Here is a 22,805-nt window from a genome sequence, read left to right on the forward strand (position 1 = left end):
CAAGGATCCTTTGGATCATGCAATGAAAGATTAAACCGTAATGCAAATATACCAGAGGCAAGCTAAGAACACACATAAATCTTTTGTTTAGGCATTTCCAAATCTGTGAGTTCTCAAGTTTACAACCCTACCTGGAGAACAGCCCATTTCTCAGTTTTTATTTAAAAAACTAAGTTATTTCACAAATATTTTATCCACCTTTGTAAGTGTAAATGACTTCTCATCTTTTTTTAAATGATCATGTGATGAGACTCTACAACTAGCCTATCAAAATATCTAATAATTTCAAGGACTACTCCATTAATCTGGCGTTGCTCCATTTCTTTTTTTCTCAGCTTCATAATCTTTATTTTTGTATCTGTTGGTAACGGAGCCCAGGGTTAAACAATTCAGTCAGATGTTTGGCTTTCGAATGGGCTGAATGCAGCTGGCCATTTTACGTTGGCTTTTTTTGAACATTTTTGCTAGTGTGACATCCTGTGATTTATATATCAAAGGCAAGATCAAAAGAAATTTTCTGCTAAAGCAGATGACATACCTTGTTTCCAGCAATTAGCAAGTGACAAAGGAAACCAATAATGTTTGTTAACATGGGATGGTTTATGGTTTATGTTTTACATATACATAGAAGTATAACTTGGGCTGGTGTTTATGCAACTGAGATATTATATTTTGGATACAGCCAGTAGTCAGCAATGTCCAAGATTTGGGTACGCTTCAACAAGAGAAAAGCGAGTTAGACAAAAACTTGTAACATTTTGTGAAATGCAGTCTGGGCTCTTAGCCCACCTCTGCCCCAGTGGGTGCATTTATTTATATTCCACATGGCTACAAAAATGATGGAATTGAAGATTTTTGTGATGAAAGGAAGACTTCTTGTCCCCTAATTTATGTTAGCATTGCTCAATTATTCACTGAAGTACAGAAATGAAATATGAAACAAATGAGAGTAATGGAATTGGGCCAAGCTGTGTGTGTGATATGTTGAGCAATCATCCTTCTGGTACCTGCATTCAAACATTTTAGTATAAAGAGTCCTCATCATTAATCTTGTTCCTGTAGAGTTTTAAATCCATAGGTTTTTACTCTCTTCCAGAACCACTCTCCCTTCAAATACTTTATAGAAATTCAAAAACATAGCTATAGCATGTAAAGTTGAGATGAAAATGGGGGGAAGTAATGACTTCAGTCATTCAGTCATCAGAGTGACATTCAGTGTTTCTAACAGAGAGAAAAGACACTTCATTGAATATGATACTTGCCTGGAATTTATAACTTTTGTGTTAAGGCGAGCTCTGTAGCACCTGCTTCATGTATGTCATTGAGCAAGATTATTAGGGCAAGATCAAAACAAAGTGGACTTTGGTAGAATTTTAGTTCTACATTACAACCCAAATGAAAATTGCTCATTGATCTCCCGGAGGTTCCTGTGCTCTACACGGGCAGCACTTTACAAAGTTAAGATAGAGTTGGAGTTGTTCAGCCTGGAGAAGAGAAGGCTCTGGGGAGACCTTATTTCAGCCTTTCAGTTATTAAAGGGGGCTTATAAGAAAGATGGGGACAAACTTCTTAGTAGGGCCTGTAGCAACAGGACAAGGGGTAATGGTTTTAAACTAAAAGAGGGTAGATCCAGACTGGATACAAGGAAGACATTTTTTATGAGGGTGGTGAAGCACTGAAACAGGTTGCCCAGAGAGGTGGTAGATGCCCCATCCCTGGAAACATTCAAGGCCAGGTTGGACGGGGCTCTGAGCAACCTGATATAGTTGAAGATGTTCCTGCTCATTGCAGGGGGGTGGACTAGATGACCTATAAAGGTCCCATCCAACTATTCTGTGATTCTATGATTCTAAGATTACAAAACTCTTCAAGCAGAAAAAGTTTTGCTTCTGAGAATAACCATAATTGCTGTTATTCTAACATGACTGACTGAGTGAATCACCTCTAGTTTACACCATTAACACCGAGGTTAAGAAAAATGGGTACTCCTCCACCTAAGGCCCTAACCAGGCAGGTGGTTTGAGATCACACCTAACAGATGCCAGTAAGACTGAGCTACTCACAAATGTGGAGTACCCTCATAGTTCCTCTTAGTTTATATCCAGAAGAAAGCCGTAATGGTTAGCCCCTTCAGCTGGGACATAGCATCAGGTTTACTGGTAATTTTGGTATTTGATCAAACAGCTAGAAAGCTAACAATGAAACCAGCTAATAGCTAGGGAGAACACAGCAGCTTGCCTGGTTAGGGGTAGACTCCATGGACGACTAGATGTTTTGAATGATAATAACAAATTTCGTAAGACAGCCACTTTTCATCAGCAGATCTCTATTTTCAGAGTTGTCTGGATTGTGTTCCACAGTTTTACAGATGAGGAAACTGAGTCACAGATCATTTAATTGGCTTCATCATTGCAGACTTGGAAACAACTGAGAACTATGAATTTGCTATTCCTCACAGTATATCTTGGGTCATGAAGCATTGCTTATTTCCAAATAATTCAGTGCTCTTTGTTTGGATATTGGCTGCTTCATCAGTAACTTTTCAAGTTAATGATCTGATATGCTTTGATTTCTAGCTGATTTTTTACTATGGAACTGGAGACAGCTGGTGTCCACAGCACTACTACGATGAGATCAAAATGGATTTTCCAGACGGAGACATTCGACTTTGTGAGAAAGGGCTCCGCCACGCCTTTGTGCTAGATGCCAGCAAGGAGATGGCTGCCATGATTACAGACTGGTTACAGGATGATCTGACCAAATTATAAACACAGGTTCAGTGATTAACAAGAAAAAAATGTAATTATTTTGTGAACGTGTAATTTTTTTGTGAGAGAGTCTGTCCTATTTTTTTCTGTTTATTATAGATTATGACCTGTTTTCTATTGAGATGTTTTAGAGAAAGTTAAAGAGAGACTGGCTGGTCCAAAGTATAGTTTTATTGATTCAGTGGTGATGTACCTTCATCCTGTGTCTTCAGGACTTGGCAAAGCGTGGAATATTTATTGTCTGCTAGCACTCTAGACAACACTGATACTAGATTCACTGGTTACAAGTGTAACTGAGTTACTACCACCTCACTCACCTGCTGGAGAACTGTCAGGGATGGCTTTGGGGCAGCCCAGCTGGCCTGCTGTAGAAAGAAATACCAGGCTACTCTGTGTGGATAAAAATCCCCCTGTGAATGGATCCTGGCAATGGATCCTGGTGTGCTGTGAAAGACCCTGTCCTCTCCACATGGCTCATCCGTCCATGTAACCCTGGTGCATGACAGCCAGAACAGCCCAAGGCCCTAGGACAGCCCTAACGTTGTCTCCTCCACGTCAGATGGGGTTGGTGGTCAATCAGAGGTCAGGCTGAGTTCAGGATGAGCACAAGGGCGATGTGTAGAGGAGGTGTGCAGTTTCTCAAAGTCTCAGAAGAGATTTAGGGTGCTGCCAGGGCCCTACAGGGTATTAAAAATACCATAGGTAACTGGCTGCTCAGCAAGGGAATACAAATGGAACTCCTGTCTGGAACCTTGCCAAGTGTTTCGGTTTTCGATTGACTGTAGAGAAGGTAAAGGATGCTGGTCAGAAGTGCCAGTATTAAAAGCTTAAAATGGATTGTAGAATCCATATATAACTACTTACAGGTGGCCTAGCTCTCCTAATGAAGACCATGAGAACAGTGTTTGCTGAGCAACGTTAAAGACTTAAACCAGTTTTGATGCATGCCTAAATGTCAGTTCTTTGCTCTAAGGACTGAAGTATGACATTTTCTGTCAAGCCACAAATTAGGTAAATCCACTGTGAGAAAATGGCTAATACTCTGCCATGGTTGCACCCATGAAATGGCATGAAAAGTTACTATTGAGAACCAGATCCTTGCTGTAGCACATTGCTGACAAGTACACTGTTCCTCACATTTGTTTATCTTTCTCCTTTACAGATAGCAAAACCAAATCGTCCCAGTTGTGATAACAGAAGAAATTACAGGCGATAGATAGAAATGAAAAAAATGTGAGGGGGACAGAGCCAAGTGTAATCAGGAACAGCTTTCTAGCCATGAACCTGTGAAATAGTCTCCCTGTGGAGTTCATAGAGGCATTTATAAATAAGCAAAACACTACAGAATATAGTCAGAGGAGCCCTGCCCTTACAAACAGATGAATTTAAATGATGCATTGGGTATCTAACTTTCATGATTTATTAACAGTTTTAATGTGGTACTAGTGAAAATGGTATTGGAGAATGTTCTCTGATGCAGAAAAAACAGTTAATTCCTTACTTTTCTTTCATGATTATATACACACCTTCCACTTCTCTCTAAATCACCCTTGAAACTTCTCACTAATATTTAGAGCAATTTATAATAGAGTTCAGTTTCTGGATGTTTTGGACTAGCTTTCAAACCTGCAGACAGACAGTGGCTTTAAGTGACCTTTTTTGCATCAGAAACTAGTTTAGCTTTTGAGACTACCCAGTGTATTTTCAGATTACACTGCCGTGTAATGAAACATACTGATGCTTGAGGCAGAAATGTTGAGACCACAGTTGCAGCAGCATGAGGAGGAACCAGATATGTTCAAAGTGAAGGGACTGTACCCATGCAACTGATTCTGTTTACTGGATAGTCATGGGACTTTCCTTCTTTCTACGGGGCCATATTCAGTCATGATCAAAAGAGTTCTTGGGCTCACTTTAGAAATCCGTAGTTGTGTGTGTCTGTGTGTGTTTAAACAGCCCCCAGATGTTGGCGTGCATTCCTGTTGGGTGGCCTTATGGTAGATGCTAAATGCATGTGTTGGCCTTGGTGCTCCCTGGGGCAGAGGGAGGGGGTGTGTTCACATACATGAAGATATTTATATGTACACATACATATACACATATACACATGTTTGTATGTTAACAGCATAAAAAATACAGCTCACTTGGTTGTTTTGGTTTACATGTTGATCTGATTGAGCAAAACATTTGTTCTTCAAAGTATATGGGATTGGGTAGTGGAGCAAGGACTCAGTTTGTAAAAGTTCAGCTGTTGTAGTGGATCTCCTGAGGACAGAGAAAATCTTGCATTAACCAAAGATGACAAGCAACTATTAAAGCCTGGAAACTGAAGCACCTATGAGAAGCAGTTGTTTACAGTGCATTATTCGTATACTTTGTATGAGGAATTAATTTAGCAATACTTGTACTTGACTTGTGTATGCCTTTTATACAAATGATAATCCATTATAATAAATCCTACTGACTGCATTAAGACCTAAACTGAGATCTACTGCAGGATAATGCCTTACAATTTTCTTAAATGAATTTTCTCTAAGATTATCAAAACCATAATGATTCAATTGCTACCTTCCTCCTAGAAGCTGTTACTGTAAGGCTAAGATCTGAAAATTTGCTACTCTATTCATTGCCGAAAAGCACGGGTCTAGTTTTCACACCTGTATTTCCTAAGAGGAGCAGATCTCACACAATGAGAATCCAGCTCCTCTGAAGCCCGTGGTGTTCACTATGACCCCAGGCAGAGAGTGTCAGAAGTGCTTATGGTCCAAATGTGCCAACTTACCATGAAAACACAGTGTGGTCTTGTCTGTTTTAGACTATTTTAGAATTCTTGGGAAACCTATCACAAATTAATTGACTGTATGCAGTAGCACCTAATCTCTGTCATTCACATTTGTGCTTAATTCTCACTGCGCGAGTAATCCTGCTAGCTTCAATGACTTTGACTCACGTTCAAGTGTTTTGCTAGATTGATACCTTTTATGAAAAAGTACACAACTCCAGTAACAAAAATAAATACATTTATGGTAAAATGTAACTTGATTCTTTATTTTGATAACTTGTTTAGTCTTGTTCACCTTCTTCATTACTTCATGCATACAAAATTTACAAAAATACTCGGCAAAACCCAAATTTCACATGCGATGTGAATTTCACATCTGCTAAGTGCAGAGAAAATCAGTGGGTGGTAGGCACCTGACTCACTTAAGCATTTTTATCCAGAGCCACTCCAAAATAATCAATCAGTGTTTCCTCTTGCTCCCTCCAGGTCCGTTTGCTGCTTTGAATGAGCTATAGAGTGTGTAAATTAGTGAGGTTTCTCCCTTCAGGAAGCCTGATGAGTGCTTGCCCAGTGTTGATGGTGAAGAATTTGGAGTTGGACTCCAAGCTAAACACCAGTTTCTTGACTCGCAGGAGACAAATTGCATACATGAGCCACAACAGATTATCTCTTCTCTGCAGTTGAGGTCATCTGCATACTCTTTTTACAGAAAATGGGTTTATACACGCATCCACTTCCCATCCGTTTCTTTGGTTTAGCTAATTGCCAGCAAAGACTTTAAACAAGATGTTCAATGTTGTCATTAATAAAGTTGCTCAAACTATTACTGGGTTTGGATAAACTTACTAGACCCAAGAGACTTGTTTTACTCTGTGTCACAGGTCACACTCAGACTCCCAACTACAATAAGTTTCTGAGGCTCTTCACTTGCAGGCCGATGTTCTCTTTCCTGGCACATTTACAAAATAAGAATCCAGAGAGTGTTTGTGAGTGACCAGGAACTATTAAAACAGCATATATTTCTGGAACAGCTGATGGGGTTTGAGTACAAGCAGCAGATACAGCAGTAACAGTACAAGCCAGCTGCCAGAAGCGATCGTTGCTCTCAGTAGCATCATGCAGAAGTTATGAACCAGGCTAACATGGATGCTCAGATGGGACAGGCAGGAGAGATTTAATTAGAGACCGTTTTCAAGTGCTTAAGCTGACAGGACATGGACTAGGTTTTTCAATTCCAACTACTGCAGGAACGTGCTTGCAGGAAAGTAGTTGTGTTGTGGAAAGTAGTTTGCAGTAGGTAGTAAAATGCAGAATGTTTAAAACATCTGACTTGCTCTGTATCTGACTCGTTCTGTATCTGACTGCAGTGCTTGCCAGTCAGACACTCGAAGGAGATCTTTTTGCCATCCTATTTTGAAGCAATTGACAATAAAAGCAGCAGTGGAGGGTGCCCCCCATTTTGCCGGTTATGAACATCTTCAACAAACTCAGCTTAAAGCCTCCGAGCTCTAAAATACACTGTGCTCTGTATATTAAGAGAAATCCTTGTGTATGATGGCTTAGAACTGGGGAAAAAAAGGCTTTCCCAGTGTCAGGACTCAGCTACTCCTTTTCCCTAACAAGTACCCTTAAAATTTGATAAGGGTCCCACTGTTCCAATCTAACTTGTTGGAAACAGGAATACTGTTTACAGAATAGAAAGGTTTTGGAGTGTTACCGTCATCCGCTCTCATCGTGCAGGAGGTACTGCAAGTCATCCGTGTTTATCAGGAGAAACCTGTATTTTTACCCACAAAAAAACCCCTAGGATTTTAAGCATCCAGAGTGAACTGGAGTGTTTTAACTCCAATTACAGCCCCAGTACAGCCTCAGTAAAGTCAATAGGGTTGCACATAGGTTTAGGGAGACCTAAGGGATCAGTTGAGACTAGGACAACAGAGGTGACATGACATGAACAAAGAGCTTCAGTACAAAAGTATTACCTGCAAGACAGAAGTTTCCTTTTATCCTTGTGCTTCTATTAGTTTGCACCAAAACAGGACAGTCCAATATAGCAGGAATCTTGTGGAATTAGTACTTTGTGATAACAAGGATTGAAGTTTTCATAGTAATGAAAATATGCCCGCCTAGTTTCAGGTACTGAAAAGAAGATAAAATTCTCATACTAGAATACTTTGGGACTGCAGTTTTGCCTCACAGCAAACATGTTCCAGTGATCTCCCCAGACATCTTCTGAATTGCTCTGCATTACAGAACGCTACATGGAACGATACATGAGAGTCTTCGGATAAGTCTCAAGCAGATGCTAGAACCTGGTCCAAAACTTACTGAAGTTAATGTATACATTAAAACCAGCTTCACTGGACTTTGTATTAGGTGCTAAGAGGAAAACTGGTGCTCCAAGCAAAATAGACCTGGCTCACCTAACTTGCCCCCAACTCATAAAGCAGTGCTCCCAAACCAGATGTTTAAATTCCCTATCTGATCTAACTTAGGTATCTAAATGTAGAAGTACCAGATCTTCCTCTCAAGCTGCTGGCAGGCACCAACCAATTTTTTTACTACATGAGGGACTTGGGCATTTGCTTTAAGGTGAGGTCACTAGGTGCCCAAGCCAGACTATGTCCTGTTTTATCTCTGCATTTTTTTCTATTGTATCAGTGTGTGACCTTGGGCATGTCACCTGTCTTTGCTGTTCCTCCAATTTCTCTCAGATATAAACTGACCATGACAATGCTTGGCTTTCAGAATATATATGAGGATTAACTAGTTTTTGTTGTAAATCACGAGTAGTCTGAAGTACTGTTAGTCCAAGTTTGTGCTATGGACTAAAAACCTGTCTTCACAGAATGCAAACCTACCACTCCCACTGATTTCAGTGAAGACATGATGGGATTCCTGTGAATAACCATTTGCTGTCACCCTTCAACGTTTTGTTGAAAATAACATGTTAAGGTAACACCTTCCTGGAAAACTACATATACAAGGGACAGAGGGGCATGGGGGCAAATTCCATCCTGTCTTCCTCTCTGTGCCTAGCCGGAGAACTTGTGCCAAAAAACCCCATCAGCCAATGAGACCATAAATGAGCATGTGATGATGCAGGACACTGACCAAAAGGTGGCTTGTGCTTGGTCTGACACTCCATGTGACAGAACAGAAATCACCATGCCTCACTCCAGCTGAGCCATGTGTTTGTGGGTATGCTTAAGATGAAGGGACAGCCTAGAAAATACCAGTCTTGTAAGAATTAATTTTTAAGTTCTTCAGGCAAAACTCGCTTGGCAGTTGTCCCATGTGTTTTTCCTGGGTCTTGAAAACTGAGGTTGCTCTGCTACGACTGAAATATATGCCTGATGCCTTGAAGACTTCTTACATGCTTCCATATGTGCCTTACTCCACACCTGCATGTTCACAGTATTGTATGTGGTAAGGATGCAGCAGAGGCAGTCGTAACCCTATCACCTTCACTCGCTGTCCCCAAGGCACTTTGGTGATGTCCACTGCAGGAGCACATACTAAAGCAACTCACTCTCCCTGAAACGTCTGGTTCTGCCACTACAATGTCCTAGTGAAAGTAGATGAAAAAAAGGTCATATAGATATTTGACAGCCCATTCCTGAGCGTGTGTGACATTAATCTAATGTGATCGATTAAGCTAATCTTATAGATTCCTTGCTTTCTGGCTGTGCCATAATTTTTAAAGTTTACCTACTAGAAATGCAAAAGGATTTCATGTCCCAGGGTGCTTTAGCAAGGTATTAAAAAAAAAAAAAAAAGAAAAAAAAATACTTTGAAAGAGGAGAGAACAGAGTAACAAAAAACAATATTCCGGTAAGAGCAATCTTTAACAAAAGGTGATGTATCATGTACCAGCGATACCTAACAGGAATGAAACTATCAGACCTGATTTGGGGGAAAAGAACTCTCTACTACATTTTTCCAGGTATCTTCTCATTGCCCAAATTTTGAAATTCCTGATTTTTTCCTTATTTCCTAAGGGGATGTTTTCATCAGACCTAACCAAGTCGAGTTCCTCCCTCACCCCTCCAGAAGACTTGGGCTCCTGCTGTGGGGACCGCAGGGAGCTGGGCACCTGCAGGGGCAGAGTCCTGTGCTCAGGTCAAACCCATCAGGCCAGCTTTGTGTGACCATAAGCATGATGTGAGCAGGGGATATTCTTCCAGCTCTCATATCTACCTGCTCAAGTCAATGTTTCTGAGTCTCTAAAGCTTTCTATTCAAGTCAATGGAGAGAATCCTGTTTGGCTGGCTGGACCTGGGTCAAGGCAGGTGAACTGTATTCAGAAACACAGGGAAGAAAAGGGATGTACAATCTGATGATAAATCCATTGCAAACCTCACTGTCCTGAGACTTTTTTTCTTGGAAAATACCTGAGGTTGCCAAGGAAAGCAGTTTAAAATGAATGGCTTTTTCATTTTTGGTTTTAACATCTCAGGTAGCACAGGAAGTAAAGGTGACTTATGAAGGCTGCTCTGAAATGAGCCATCTGGTTTCAGGACACAAGCACAAGTCTTCAGAAGAAAAAATTCTTGCAGAGATCTATGTATCAATAAAATATTTAATAAACTTATCTGTACAAAATATTAAAAAGGTTATTGAAGAGTATACAAGAATACTTATTTAACAAATATATACTGCTATATAATATATTCAAGAAAATATAGATTGCTGTTTACAGTTCATTTACAATCCCATATGTACATTCTATTTAAACTTTAGAATACATACAAACAATGCATTTACACCATCACTTACAGAGCTATCTTTAGAGATATTTCACACACTCAGGCCTGAAAAAGCTGAACAGATACATGGATAGTTTAGAGGCACACACAGGGATACGAGTATTGCTTCAAAAATTATAACTACTAGAGATACAGCTATTGGAAACGTGAGTCCTTTTTCATTTTTTGATATTTTCCTTTCTAATCAAAGAAAAGAACATATAAATAAAACCACGACTGACCAGCAGAGAGGCTCGTTTTGTCAAAGGAGCTCCAGATAGTGTTGACTTCACCAGAAAAAGAGCACGCGGTGGTGGGACACGTAGTGACTTAGCAAACTGGATCAACAAGCAGGGCTGACGTTGCTCCTGCCGGCATCTAAAACGGGGAGCACCAAGAGTGGAGCAGGTCTTTCCTGCACAGACACTCATTCAGTTCTTATGAGCAGCATCTCCACCAGCTTTTCCAGCAAACAGCTGCAGCACAAGATGGAGCTGGTGACTCCAGGTGTGAAAAGCCCCTAACTACTCAGGCTGTAAGAGCCTGATTTGCAAAGGCACTGCACAAATGTGGCTTCAACTGAAGCATGTGGGAGCACTGGATGTTCAGCACCTCAGAAACTCAGACCCTTCTTTTTCAGCACTATTACTCACAGGATGTGGGATGAATGTAACCAGAGTGATCATACCAGACCCTGGCCAAGGAGGGGATGAGCTGCCCCTACAAAATGTCCCATCCCCAGCTGATCATTGCCTACACAACTTTGGCACCTCTTTGAGGACTAAAGCCCACCCCCTCCATGTGTGACCATCCCTTTCCCTGGCCTGTGGATATTGTTTCACGCTCTGCTGCTGATGGCTGAGCTCCTGTGAGCCCCTTGGCGCTCGGCAGTTCCCAGCACACAGCTCCCTGGGATGACCAGCTTGGCAGCAAGGGAGCCTAAACTTTGCCTCTTGTTTTTTTCACTCCCGCTCCCCTCCTCTCTCTTCACCAAGGCAGGATGGAGGAAAAGAATGAAACACCATGGGGAATGCTACCATCTCCCCAAAACCTGGGACCAAAGACCACAGCTCCTGAGGAGGCTGGGTCAAGCCCTCTGGGTCTCATTCCTCTGATGGTGGAGATCTGGGTGGCACCAGCATAGGTTTACACCACAGCAAAGTAGAATGGAAGGGAGACCCAAACACTCTCACCTTCCATCAGAAAAGCACTTGAACATGTGACCCATCATGAGCAGGTCCTCTTCTCCCACCAACTTCAACACTGCCAAACCCACCCCCTCACCATCCCATGTTTGAGGGCACAGACTACGCCCCAGCCTCCTGCTGCTGAGACTCAGCCTTTCCTTCCTTGCTCTCCCCTCATCCATCAAACACCACAGCAAATCTCCACACTCCTCATCCTGAAAACCCAAAGTATGAGCACAAGTATCAAAGCAGAAAAATGAGCTCACAAAATGTACAAATGAACTAATATGTGGTGATGACAGAAAAATGAAGAGCCAAACTTGCTGAAAAACCACTGAAAAATGGCTGGGTTTCGTTTTCAGCCATTTCTGGGAATGCATCAAGCTTTGGTTTAAGATTTTTCCGTACCAATCTCCATGAAAATGCTCTGCTGCCCAATGCTTCCTGCCCTAGTCCACGCAGCCAAAAGTTAAACACGGGGCATCAGCCAGCCTGCTGGTGTGCTCCTTCCCACCACCATGTAAATCAGGCTCCTTCCCAACACAGTAAATTCAGGGGGCTGCTTGGATACTGGTGCCAGTAAAAGGAAAAAGCAGCCACATGGGCTACACATGTCTTGAGTGCAAGGCTGCAAAACATCCTTTGAGATGTAGGGTGGGGTCCTTGGTCAGTGGGTTACACCAGCAGGAGTTCCAAATTTTGGTAATTTTCTGAAGGTCCAGAACACTTTCTGAGGGCATAACTGATTTTCAGAGACATCTTTGCACCTCTGTGGAGCTCGCAACAAAGTGCCTTAAAAGACTGAATGCAGATGATTTTACCATGGAAAACATAAACCAGCTTATCACAAATTTCAAGGTGTCACACCAGCCTGGTGGAACATATCAATCTTTCACCAGCCATTAATTCAAAGACAGGAAAGGCATAAAAACTCTCCCGCCACCCACCACACAAGGTCACAAGCTCCTGACCATCAGTAACATCCCATCCATGGGACAGTTACTCCCCAGTTCCTCTCCCCAACATGTTTTCATGGAGGACACAGTCCCGGTGGTGAGCACGCTGCCACACTCTGCTCCTGCCACCCAGCAGCCCCATCCAGACCCTACACACCCATAAAGGGACCCCCAATGCCAGGAAAGTTGCTCTGATGCCAGTGGGACATGCATGTCACCATCTGCAGGTCACGCGAGTTAAAAGAACAACTTCACCTTCAAAGAGCAGAGCTCAGTTTTGGCCACATGGGTTCTCCTGTCCACTCACCTCCCTAGAAGGTGATGTGAAGAGTCAAAAATTCATACTGCAACTCCAGGTTCACCCAGGACAGGGGACACAGCAAGCAATTGGGTGGAACTGCCCAACCAAGGTCCATGTGATAGCCCTTCGATCTGACCATCTTTCAAATCCAGTGGCACAGTCCTGTTTTGGATGACAACCCTTGTGTGATATTCAGACTCTCATTGCCATTGGCCCACACAGGTTTTTTCCCCCCTGACATATGGCCGTGCTGCCCCAACGCAGACAAAAGAGAAGGCACTCGTATTTCAGGACTCGTTACACACTTGGCAGGAAACCATGACATTTCCCACCAGGTTCACTGGCAACATGAGTATGAGCTGGTCGGTGGACTGGTATTTATGACATATCTGTCACATCAACATATATCATGTGGTTTTTGACATGAATAACTGTAGATGCTGCTATCACAGACAAGCACATCAAGCCAAAGCTCATGGCAACACTCCTGTTAAGTCTAGAGAGCAAAGCCAAAGGCATCCCATCAGCACCTTGAGGTGCTCCGCTGCACCCTGTGGGACCTGCAACCCCAGGGCGTCCCAAGTGATGCCCCAGCCTCTCTCATCTCTTCCCTGCAAGAGGCAAAACTGTGAACAGCGGTGCATGGGTCTGATGTTACAGGGAGAGCAGCACAGGTGACTCTCCCTAAACACACACGTTCAGGTTTGTGGGGTAAGGGCTTAAACCTGCCAGCAGTAAAAGGAGCTGCTCGCTTTGCAATGGGACTGTGACCAATAAATCACTGCAGACCTACCCAGTTTTCTCCAGTAGCAAGAGCTGTGTAATCAAGGCGTGAGTTAAAATCCATATGGTGCAAATATACACAGAAGTTGCTGGCACTCAGACTTGAGCAGAAGGCTCAAGACTTGGGATTTGCTTTTAATCAGAAGCGGTGCTTTTCCAGTCTTTTCCTTATGGGTACACCAAGCACCAGCAAACAGCCAAAGAGGAGACAGCTCTGTCTGCCAGTGCTGACCAGAAGTAAAGCCACTGGGATCAATGCAGCTATGCTGGGGCAAAGCTGCAATCCCTTTTCCATACAAACATCCTTCTCCCTCTCAGAGGATACTCATTTCCTTTCTACCACTGGATCTGAAGTATGATGTAAAAAAAAAACGGGGGATGTTAGACAATCCTCTTTTAAGAATTAAAAAACAATTATTCCTTAAAAAAAATAAAAAAGAAAAAGGATAAAATCTGTTTCCTGGGATTTATTTCTAGGTCAGCAGCACCCCTGGTCATCGGGCAGTTAAACTGGGCATAAAGCCATTTTGCTTCTGACTGTCCCTGCTATGGGACTCCACTGGACAGGGGGCTTCAGGACACAGTGCAGGCAGTGGCTTAAGCACAGGCTTTAGTTTTATAGAGCTGAAGGAGACCCAAGGCAAGGCACACACCCCAATCCTGTTCTGACCAAGCATGCTTCCCCGAATTGCAGCCCCAGAGCTTCCAAGTCAAACAGGATCCCTCTGCGAGTTTCCCTGCTCCTGCGTAATTCCCATGTAAGATGGGAGGGAGCCAGTTAAGCATAGAAATGTAGTCCTTTTCCAATGCTTAATACTTCTAGCTTCACTGTAATTACATCCTGCAGATAAAAATGGTGCTGAAGGTCAAACAAATCCTCCAGGAGAATATACTCTGCATGGAAACTGTGTTTTTTTTAACTGGAAAGGTTGTATAAATACTGCAGATTGAGAACCTATAATTATCCATTAAAATCACTCTGAGTCTACTGAATTCATATTTGTCCATGTTCAACCTCTAGTCTCCTATTTATAATGTTTACATGTGCCCAAATATCAGCTCAGGCAAGAGGCAACTGATCAGAAATACATTTTTCCTGGACCGTTTCTATGGCATTAGAGGCTGATGCTCTGTGGAGGACCAGCTCCAGGGCTGGGGGGCTGGGCTGGGCTGGGCTACCGCTGTCCTGCAGCTGATGACCCGTTTACTTGCCTCCAAAGGCAGGATTTACTCCTCCGTGGCCTTTGCAGACATGTCCCTGCGTTGCTCCCCAACACAGCAGGGCTGCAGCATCTTGGCCACAGGAACCCGGGAAAGGCTTTTGCACCCCACGAGGGGCTCAGCTCTTCCATCTGCAACGGCTCTGATGGCTGTTGCCCAAGCCTCATCCCACTGTTTGGGTGCAATCTCCGAATCTGCTTGGGGATGGAAAGGCAGCCCTTGCAGGAGCACGCAGAGATTTGTAAAGGGAGGACTGGCAGATTTTGCTCTGGAAATATTCCCCCAGGAGCAATGAGCAATGTGACCGCCAAGTGCTGCCGCCGACACTCTTGCCCAGGAGGGAGCACCAGTTACCCACCAAGAGCCCCAGCTCTGCTCTTCTCCAGCCTTTCCCTGATCACACACATCCCCCTGCCCTCCCCTGTCCACTTAAGCAAGCAGAAAGAGGGTCTGACACTATCCTTTGCTCTCCTTTTGTCCTCCGGAGGTTGTCTGCGCAGGAAAGAAACAGATGCTCTCTTAAAACAGTGGCTGGCATGGCGGTGTCGCCGTGGGTGTGAACACAGAGGGCCACACCATCACTGGGCCCACCCCGGGGGTTTGCTCTCCTGACAAACATGCCTGTTGAGGGAGAGGTACCTGCAGCCAGGAGAGCCAGGAGTGGTTCCTGCATGGGCAAAACCATGGATGGCATCGCTGTCAGCAGCAGCCTCTGTGCTCTCCCCGAATCCTCCCCGTCCTCATTTATCATAGTGATCCAGGCTACGAAACTGCAGTGACTGAGCCACAGCTTTTCTCACCAGGGCCAGCAAAGCCATCGTGGGGTTCAGGACAAAGCCCCAGCAGCACACAGCATCCCAGCACTGGGGTCGGGGTAAAGCATCACAAGACCCAACCCGTCACCCTGCTCTCTGTCGGCCACCTCCAGACCTGAGGTGAGTTATGTCTGTCTGTCTGTCCCCTCTCTGCAGCTGTGGTTGAACAAGAGCCACAAGAACCGGGGGTCACTGGCATCAGCACCCCCTCGGACAAAGTCCCAGAGGAGCAGATCTCAGGTCACCCATTCAGCCAATGTTCACAAGAGCCACCAAGCCAGAAGAGGCTGCCAGGAGCTATATATATCTTGCCTGAATTTGAACTGCCCACGAACCTCCACCACAAATATTTGGAGGAAGGGGAGGGGGTAAAAGAAATGAAAACATCAAAAAAAATTGTCTCAGCAGTGAGAAAAACTATCAAGCAACCAATGGCAATTGAAAAATTAGGTACTTCGAAAGCTTGGTAACTATAAATGATGTGGTGTTTCCAGAGCAAGCAGCTCCAGTGCTGCTCGTGCCAACCTCCTTCCCCTAACTGCCTGCACTAAAGCCAAAAGCCAGAGGAAAGACATGAGCCCTCCCGCTGACCCCTCCTCACCCACTAGTTGCACCTCGCCGCCCCCAAATACTGACAGTGAGAAAACCCACCAGCATGGACCTGATTCTTCCTCTTCCCCACTAACCTCCACCTCTGAACTTCCCCCTGGGTACAGGTACATCACACTTAATACATGTTCACATTCACGCTGAGGCAGGGAGCCGGATTTTCCTCTCAGATACATGGATGTAAAGCCAGAGGAGCTCTGCAGGTGTCACAGGTACCACACTTGCTCCCCTGAGCTGCCACCAGCCACAGCCTAAGGATGCAGAGCAGACCTGAGTGGGGCAACGATGGAAGGAGGCTGGCGGGGTTTAGCCCAGCAGATATATCACCATTACTCTCTGTTGATGTACTATTTTCTTGGGGGGAAGGGGCTGTTAGACCCTCACCGAGGCTTTCCTGACTTTTGAAATCGTTTGGATCTCAGTAGAGCTCTTTGAGGTGACCCCCTGTCTGTCCCAGCTCACCTCAGCTCTCCCTAGCAGAACACCCCTGTGATAGAGAACAACTGGCTTTACATAGAAAAAAACCCCATGTTTTCTATCAGGGATTTATCTCCCCTAAACACGAACTACTGTCACTAATGAGCACTGGTGTTTACATGCCAACACCCTGACCACCAGTAACAACCAAACTATCAAAAGCAAAATCTGTGCAAATACATCTCTGGTCTAAGCCAGTTCAGCCATGAAGCCAAAGTGTGGTACCAAAAGTCACCGAGGTGCAGCAGAAACTGTTCCCAGCATCCAAAACATGCCTTGGCATGGATGTAAGGCTTCTCTGATTTAAAGGCATAATTTATATTCAGCTCCTGAGTTACTAAAATCCCGTAGCCCTTTCAGCATGGGTCAAAGCACCCTGCTTTACGTAGCAGTCTCCGAGGGTGGCATTCAGCCATCTGCATGGGAAATGTCTGTTCCTGGTGGATCCAGGCTCCCTTAACAGAGCGGGGAGAGGCAGGCGCTCCGGGGAGGGATGGAGCTTGCTGGGAACTGGTGCCAGAGGAAGGTAGGGTGGAGCTTAGTGCTTTTATAGAGATTATTTGGAAAAAGAAGAACACAAGCAAAATGGCTCTTCCCCGGGGGAACTCGGGACATTCGCTTCTCTCCAGACACACTGAGGACGGCTGTGTGACTCATGGGCCTGATGCTGGCTGCCCCGTGTGCCTTGGAAATGGGGTTTTGTGTAGGAAAGGAAGGGGACCTGCCAGCCGGTACCTCCTGCAGGACATCGGCAACTGGGCCAGTGCTTCGGACCACACAAAGCCACAGCACCCCCAGCTAATACCTTCCAGGGTTGTTCCCATCTCTGTTGAGAGCACGAGCTCTACTTCACACTTCATCTCACTTCAGCCTCTGGTTATGGGGACCATGTTTCCTGTTCCCAACAGCAGACTCACAAATCCCTCTGCACCGCAAACAGGCCTGGATCAAATGAATTCAGCCTCCCATGGCCACAGGTTCTCCAACCCCTGCGTCCCCCTAGGGATCCCTTGGTTTTTTCCCCAGCAAACCCAGGGCAGCAATTTGAAGGCAGCCAGAAAAACTCCTTTAAGTCAAAGCAAAGAGCGTTCCCACCTCCCCGCTGTCCCACCACTGCAGCTGGAGGGGTGATGCTGGCCCAAACCCCCTGTCACAGCCACCCCTCCATCACCCCACAGGTCACTCTGCCCTGAAACAATTTTGGTCAGACATTTTCCAAAACCTTTGGGAAAGAAGGTGTTGGCTTGGCTTGGGCAAACCAAGCGGAACAGACAGAGCTCAGAGGCTGAGCGAGCATCCCCTGGGGGCTCTGCTGGGCTGTGTGCCCCCCCTCTCCGGGGGGAAGCAGGCAAGGCAGAGAGATGGCAGCAGCTCTGAGTAGGGAGCATGGCCTCCCGCCACAGCGCATCACCCCCAGCTGAGTCCCGGGAAACCCGGTGTGAGTGGTGCAGGTCGCTCTTCCTTTAGGGGGGGGGGGCGGGGGCACAATCTACAGCCTTGTTGTCAGGGAAGGGGGGACATCACCTGTCCCTCCCCCGCTCATGGCCAGGGTGGCCCCAGGAGGGCAGGGGATACCTGCTCTGAGCTTGGCTTTTGGAAAGGCACACACCAAAATGTGTATGTGTGTATATATATATATTTTATATATATATTTATATTTATATATATAAAATGGGGCAGGGCTGCTGGATGGAGCAGGGCAGGGTGGGGAGGGGGAGAGCTGCAGAAATTGCTACCTGCAGCCACACGTCTCCACGACCATGTCCTCATACTGTTTGTAAACCACGTTGTTCCCGGAGTCTATGTAGAGGATGCTGATGGGGCTGAGCTTGGAGGGCACACAGCAGCTTGGGGGCGTGGACTCCGGGTCCATGGAGTTCATCAGGGTCTGGATGATGGCGTGGTTGGTGGGCTCCAGGTGGGAGCGCAAGGGGAAGTCGCAGACCCCCTCGCAGTGATACGCCTCGTAATCCAGGGGGGCAATTATCCAGTCGTCCCAGCCCAGCTCCTTGAAGTTCACGTGCAGGGGCTTCCTGCTGCAGCGGGTCTTCGCCTTCTTCCCGTGGCCTCTGCCCCCGGACCGGGCGGCGATGGTGGTCCGTCTCTTCCTCCGCTTGGGGTACACCTCCTGGCCAGGATCGGGGGGCTCCAGGAAGGGGGGGCTGCCCAGGGCCTTGATCTTATCCCGGATCTCCTTGAAGAGGTTCTCCTTCCTCTGAGTACGGGAGAAGGCCACGAGCAGGGCTCTCTCATGGGGCTGCGGCTGGGGCTTGCTGAACCCCAGCTGCCGGGGGGGCAGGAGCCGCCCCGACTGATCCGAGACGATCCTCAGCAGGAAGCACAGCACCTTGCCTGAGGGAGATCTCTCCCTCCGATCCCGCAGGGCTTCCCAGACATCAAACACCTCCCATCTGGAGGAACCCGCGTCCAAAATGTCTGCAGCCCTGGAGTCCAGCAGCCGGGGCTCCTCGCCGTCCCAGCCTGGGCAGGTGGAGAGGAGGAGGTGGTGGAAGGTGCCTTCGGGGGACAGGGCCAAGCTCCGGTTTTCAGGGAGGGTGCGCAAGACCCGCAGCTCTGCGCCTGTCACCTCCTCTGCCTCGGGCAGGCTGGAGATGTCGAAGAGGTATCGCTGCTCAGGAGCAGATGGGGAGGCATCTGGAAGAGATAAAACAAAAAATAAAAAAAAAAAAAAAAAGAGGAAAAGAAAATATAAAAACCCAGCAAGCTGAAGCCAAGCTCTCATTACAGAGGCGCGGGGGACACAGAGCTAAGCGGGGAGATCATCGCCTCGCAGCAAGGCTCACTGAACATCCCAGCAGGGACACAGCCTGTGTGCCCTGTGTCCGGGAGACTCACCCTGGCTGGAGGCATGAAAAAAAACAGGCAGAGAGGGAGGGAGGAATCAATTCAAACAAGTGGCTTCTCATCAGCACTCTATCCCGTGTCCCGAGGTGGCTTCTCTGCCTCCTCCCGGGTGTTTCAGTGCCCCCAGCTACATCACTATCCTGTTTTGGCAGGGAAGGCCCATCTGAACCTGCGCAACACAGTCCCATCCCCAATCACCAGGTTGTCACCGACTTCTGCCCTAAATGTCACACCACCACCCCCACCACCCCCCCCCCCAGCCCCAGTCACGCCAAGTAAAATGCTGTGAAAAATCTCAATTTCCCTCGCAGGCAGGCACAGGCACACACGTCAGGGACGCAGACGCTGTGCCTTGGGGTGTCTGATAGAGGCACTGTCAGAAGCTGAAAGTGAGTCCAGCTTGAATTTGTCACTACTTTTGGTGGATCCAAAGCCCAAACATAGACTTGCACAGTTTCTGGCACTGATTAAATATACCCAATGTGAATTAACAAAAGAAAAAAAAAAAAAAACACAAAGAAGGTGGAGTTGGGGAGAAGAGATGAATGAGTTCTGGGAGGGTTGTTTTTTAATTTCCCCCTCTCTAACAAGAAACCTGATCTGGGCATGCTGCAAACACTGCTGCTGTGCCCGAGCCCCCCAACCCGCTGCCGGCAGGACCCTGCCCGCCGCCCCCAGCCCACAGCCCCCTCCCGCGGGCAGCGCACCGGGCTGCAGCCTGCACCGCCCTCCGGGTGGGAAAGATTTTTGTCCCCGTCATTTGCTATTATTATTATAGTCATTATTATCGTTATTATTATGACTACTATTATTATTTTAAAAGCAGATCTAAAGTTCCTGGGAGGAGCAGATAAGGAGATCCTTTTGAAGCATTCATCTGGTTTCGTTTTGCTCTGAAACTTCCCAGAACCAGGGCGCAGTTTTCCCCTGGCTCTCCCAAAGCGGGCACTGCCCATCGGAGCATCCTCCCCCCAGTCCCGCCTCGCTACCCCGCCGTTTCCCCATCAGCTTTCAGCAAAAACCTCCCTGCAGGATTCGGTCCTCGCTGGGTTTGGGTCTGCGGCTTGGAGATGGGGTTTGGGGGGCTACGGGGGGGCTCCGCACCACCAGCCGCCTCTCTCCCACCCCGGGGCGGCCGGCTACAGGCACGGGGGGAAGCTGCGGCTGCTTTTCAGTTTGTCTTTTCATTTTATTCGATAGGGATTTTATTTTTTTTTTCCACACAGCCGAGCTAACTTCGCCGGCAGAGCACAATGATTATATACATACATATATATAAAATATTAAGTACGTATACGTGTTTATTCAACTATTATCATTAGATCCGCGGGTATGAAGGGAGCAAAAGAGGGGGAAGAGGGAGAAGGGGACCGCGATGCCGAGCTCAGCCGGCTCCGGTAGCCCGGGACTGAGCCGCCCCCCACGGGGCACCGCGACGGGCCGGGACGGGGAGGGAGCGCGGCCGCGCTCCCTCCCCGTCCCGGCCCGTCGCGGTGCCCCGGTGAGTTTTTCGGGCTGCAAAGGCTCTGCCGGGGTTTCTCCCTCTCGGTCCCGGGGATGCTGCGCGGAGAAGCTGCCCCCGAACTGCGCCGCGCACCCCGGTCCCCGCTGCCGGGCAGCGCATCAGGTGGCGGGGGGTGCCCGCACCCCTGCCCGCCCTGTCTCCCGGCTGGGCTGCGCCTCGCACCCTGTCCCCAACCGCATCCCCAGCCCCGAGAGCCATCCTTGACCCCGACCGCATGTGCAACCCCATCGCCATCCCCGACCCCCACACAGCCCCATACTTAACCTCCATCGGCAACTCTTTTCCCCGGATTTGGGCACAACCCCTCTGCTACTCCCATCGCGACCCCATCCCCACGCACACCCCCGTGCCCACCCCTGTCCTCATCTCCATTCCCGTGCTCAAACTCACGCGCAGCTCCATTCCCGTTAAACACGGACGCGCAGCCCCTACCCCGTTAAGCTCCATCCGCATCCCGGTGTCCCACCCCACGCAACCCCCCCGTGCTCAAACCAATGCCCAACCCCGCTCCCCAACCACCGCACAAGTCCCAGCCCCACGCACAACCCCGTGCTCAGAGCAACGTGCAGGCTCCATCTCCGTGCGCCACCACGTCCCCAAACCCACGCTCGAAGTAATTCCCAGCCCCGGCTCCATCCCCAAAGCCATGCACAGAAGGCCGATCCCCGGACCCACGCGCAAGCCACAGCTCCATCCCCAAACCCACGCACAACCCCGGCTCCATGCCCAGGCCCGGGCACAAGCCCCATCCCCATCCCCAAGCCCACTCCCCAGCCCAAATCCATCCCCATCCCTCTCGCCCGACGGCGGGAGTCCTGGCGGCGACTGCCGGTCCCCGCTCCCCTGCCCCCACTGCGGGCGCTGCGCGGCGCGGGGCCGCTCTGCGCGGCGCTGCGCGGAGGGATGCGCGTCCCGCACTCACCGCTGCGCGCCCGCTCCGCGAAGCCCGTCACCGTGTCGGGGTGGCGGCCGGGGCCGCGGCGGGCGGCCAGGCGCTGGTAGAGGGCCACCATGTAGTGGTGCGGCACCACGGTGCCGTTGCGGAGAGCCCCGTCCCTCCGCGGCGGGGAGGAGAAGGGGGAGGCGGCGGAGGAGGAGGAGGAGGAGGCGGAGGAGGAGGAAGGCGCGGCTGCCGAGGGTCGCTGGGGAGCGCCCGCCGACGGGCCGCGCACGGCGGCGGCCTCCAGCCCGCGGCGGAGGCGGCAGGCGCCCAGCAGGCAGAGGCAGAGGGCGGCGGCGGCGGCGCGGAGGCGCATGGCGGCGGCCCGGGGCTCGGCGCGGTGCTGCTGCCGCCGCCGCTCCCCGCCCGCTTTTGAACATCGTCTTCGCCCGCCGCCGCCGCCGCCGCGGCCGCCGCCGCCGCCGCCCGCCGCCGCGGAAGCGCCCCCTGCCGGCCGCCCGCCCCGCCCCGCCCCGCCTCCGCCCGCAGGTGAGACACCCCACCCCCCCGCCCCGGGACCCCCGGCCCGCCCTGCAGCGGGCACCGGCGACCCCGGCACGGGCACCCGCACCCCTCATTCAGAGGGGAGAGCGGCGCCCCACCGGCCCCGTGCCGCGGCGGCCGCCCCGGCCGCCTTTTGGGGAGGCGGGGGGGTCCGAGCCTTAGTTTGGAAGGCGGGCCTCGGCCCGGGGTTGGAGGGGGGGCACCGCCAGCGCTATTCGCAGGGGGCCCCCCTCTCCCCCTCACACACTGCCGGGGGAACCTTCACCCTGTCACCCGCCGCCCCGTATTGGGGCGGGGGACGCCGGTCCCGCACTGGAGGCGACG

The 22,805-nt window shown here is 48.6% G+C and overlaps 2 protein-coding genes across 3 annotated transcripts in view; one reads left to right on the forward strand and one right to left on the reverse strand.

The window, feature by feature from the left end:
- The window catches only part of LDAH (lipid droplet associated hydrolase), a 128,592-nt gene extending 122,220 nt beyond the window's left edge, over positions 1-6,372 (forward strand). Inside the window, exons 7-8 of one of the 2 annotated variants that reach the window (XM_074861490.1) lie at positions 2,577-2,799; positions 6,037-6,372. In XM_074861490.1, the coding sequence (XP_074717591.1) occupies positions 2,577-2,768 (192 nt within the window). In that variant the 3' untranslated portion in view covers positions 2,769-2,799; positions 6,037-6,372. Of the gene's footprint in view, positions 1-2,576; positions 5,806-6,036 lie in introns of those variants that run through there. The other variant, XM_074861489.1, reaches the window with a different exon arrangement.
- An 11,855-nt stretch (positions 6,373-18,227) lies between these two features.
- Positions 18,228-22,293, reverse strand: GDF7 (growth differentiation factor 7). Its single transcript, XM_074864693.1, has 2 exons — positions 21,960-22,293; positions 18,228-19,302 (listed from the first exon to the last, which is right to left on the reverse strand). The coding sequence occupies exons 1-2, from the start codon at positions 22,291-22,293 to the stop codon at positions 18,380-18,382; spliced, it is 1,257 nt and encodes a 418-aa protein (XP_074720794.1). The 3' UTR covers positions 18,228-18,379.
- Between the last annotated feature and the right edge of the window lie 512 nt (positions 22,294-22,805).

This window comes from Strix uralensis, chromosome 3 (genome assembly GCF_047716275.1).
Source record: "Strix uralensis isolate ZFMK-TIS-50842 chromosome 3, bStrUra1, whole genome shotgun sequence".
In the NCBI taxonomy this organism is placed as follows: Eukaryota; Metazoa; Chordata; class Aves; order Strigiformes; family Strigidae; genus Strix; species Strix uralensis.

Excerpts from the sequence above, each read along its gene's own strand:
- GDF7 (XM_074864693.1), bottom strand. The coding sequence starts at position 22,293 with ATGCGCCTCCGCGCCGCCGCCGCCGCCCTCTGCCTCTGCCTGCTGGGC. Across the intron at positions 19,303-21,959 it reads CGCGGAGCGGGCGCGCAGCG|ATGCCTCCCCATCTGCTCCT; the intron begins GTGAGTGCGGGA and ends TATCTCTTCCAG.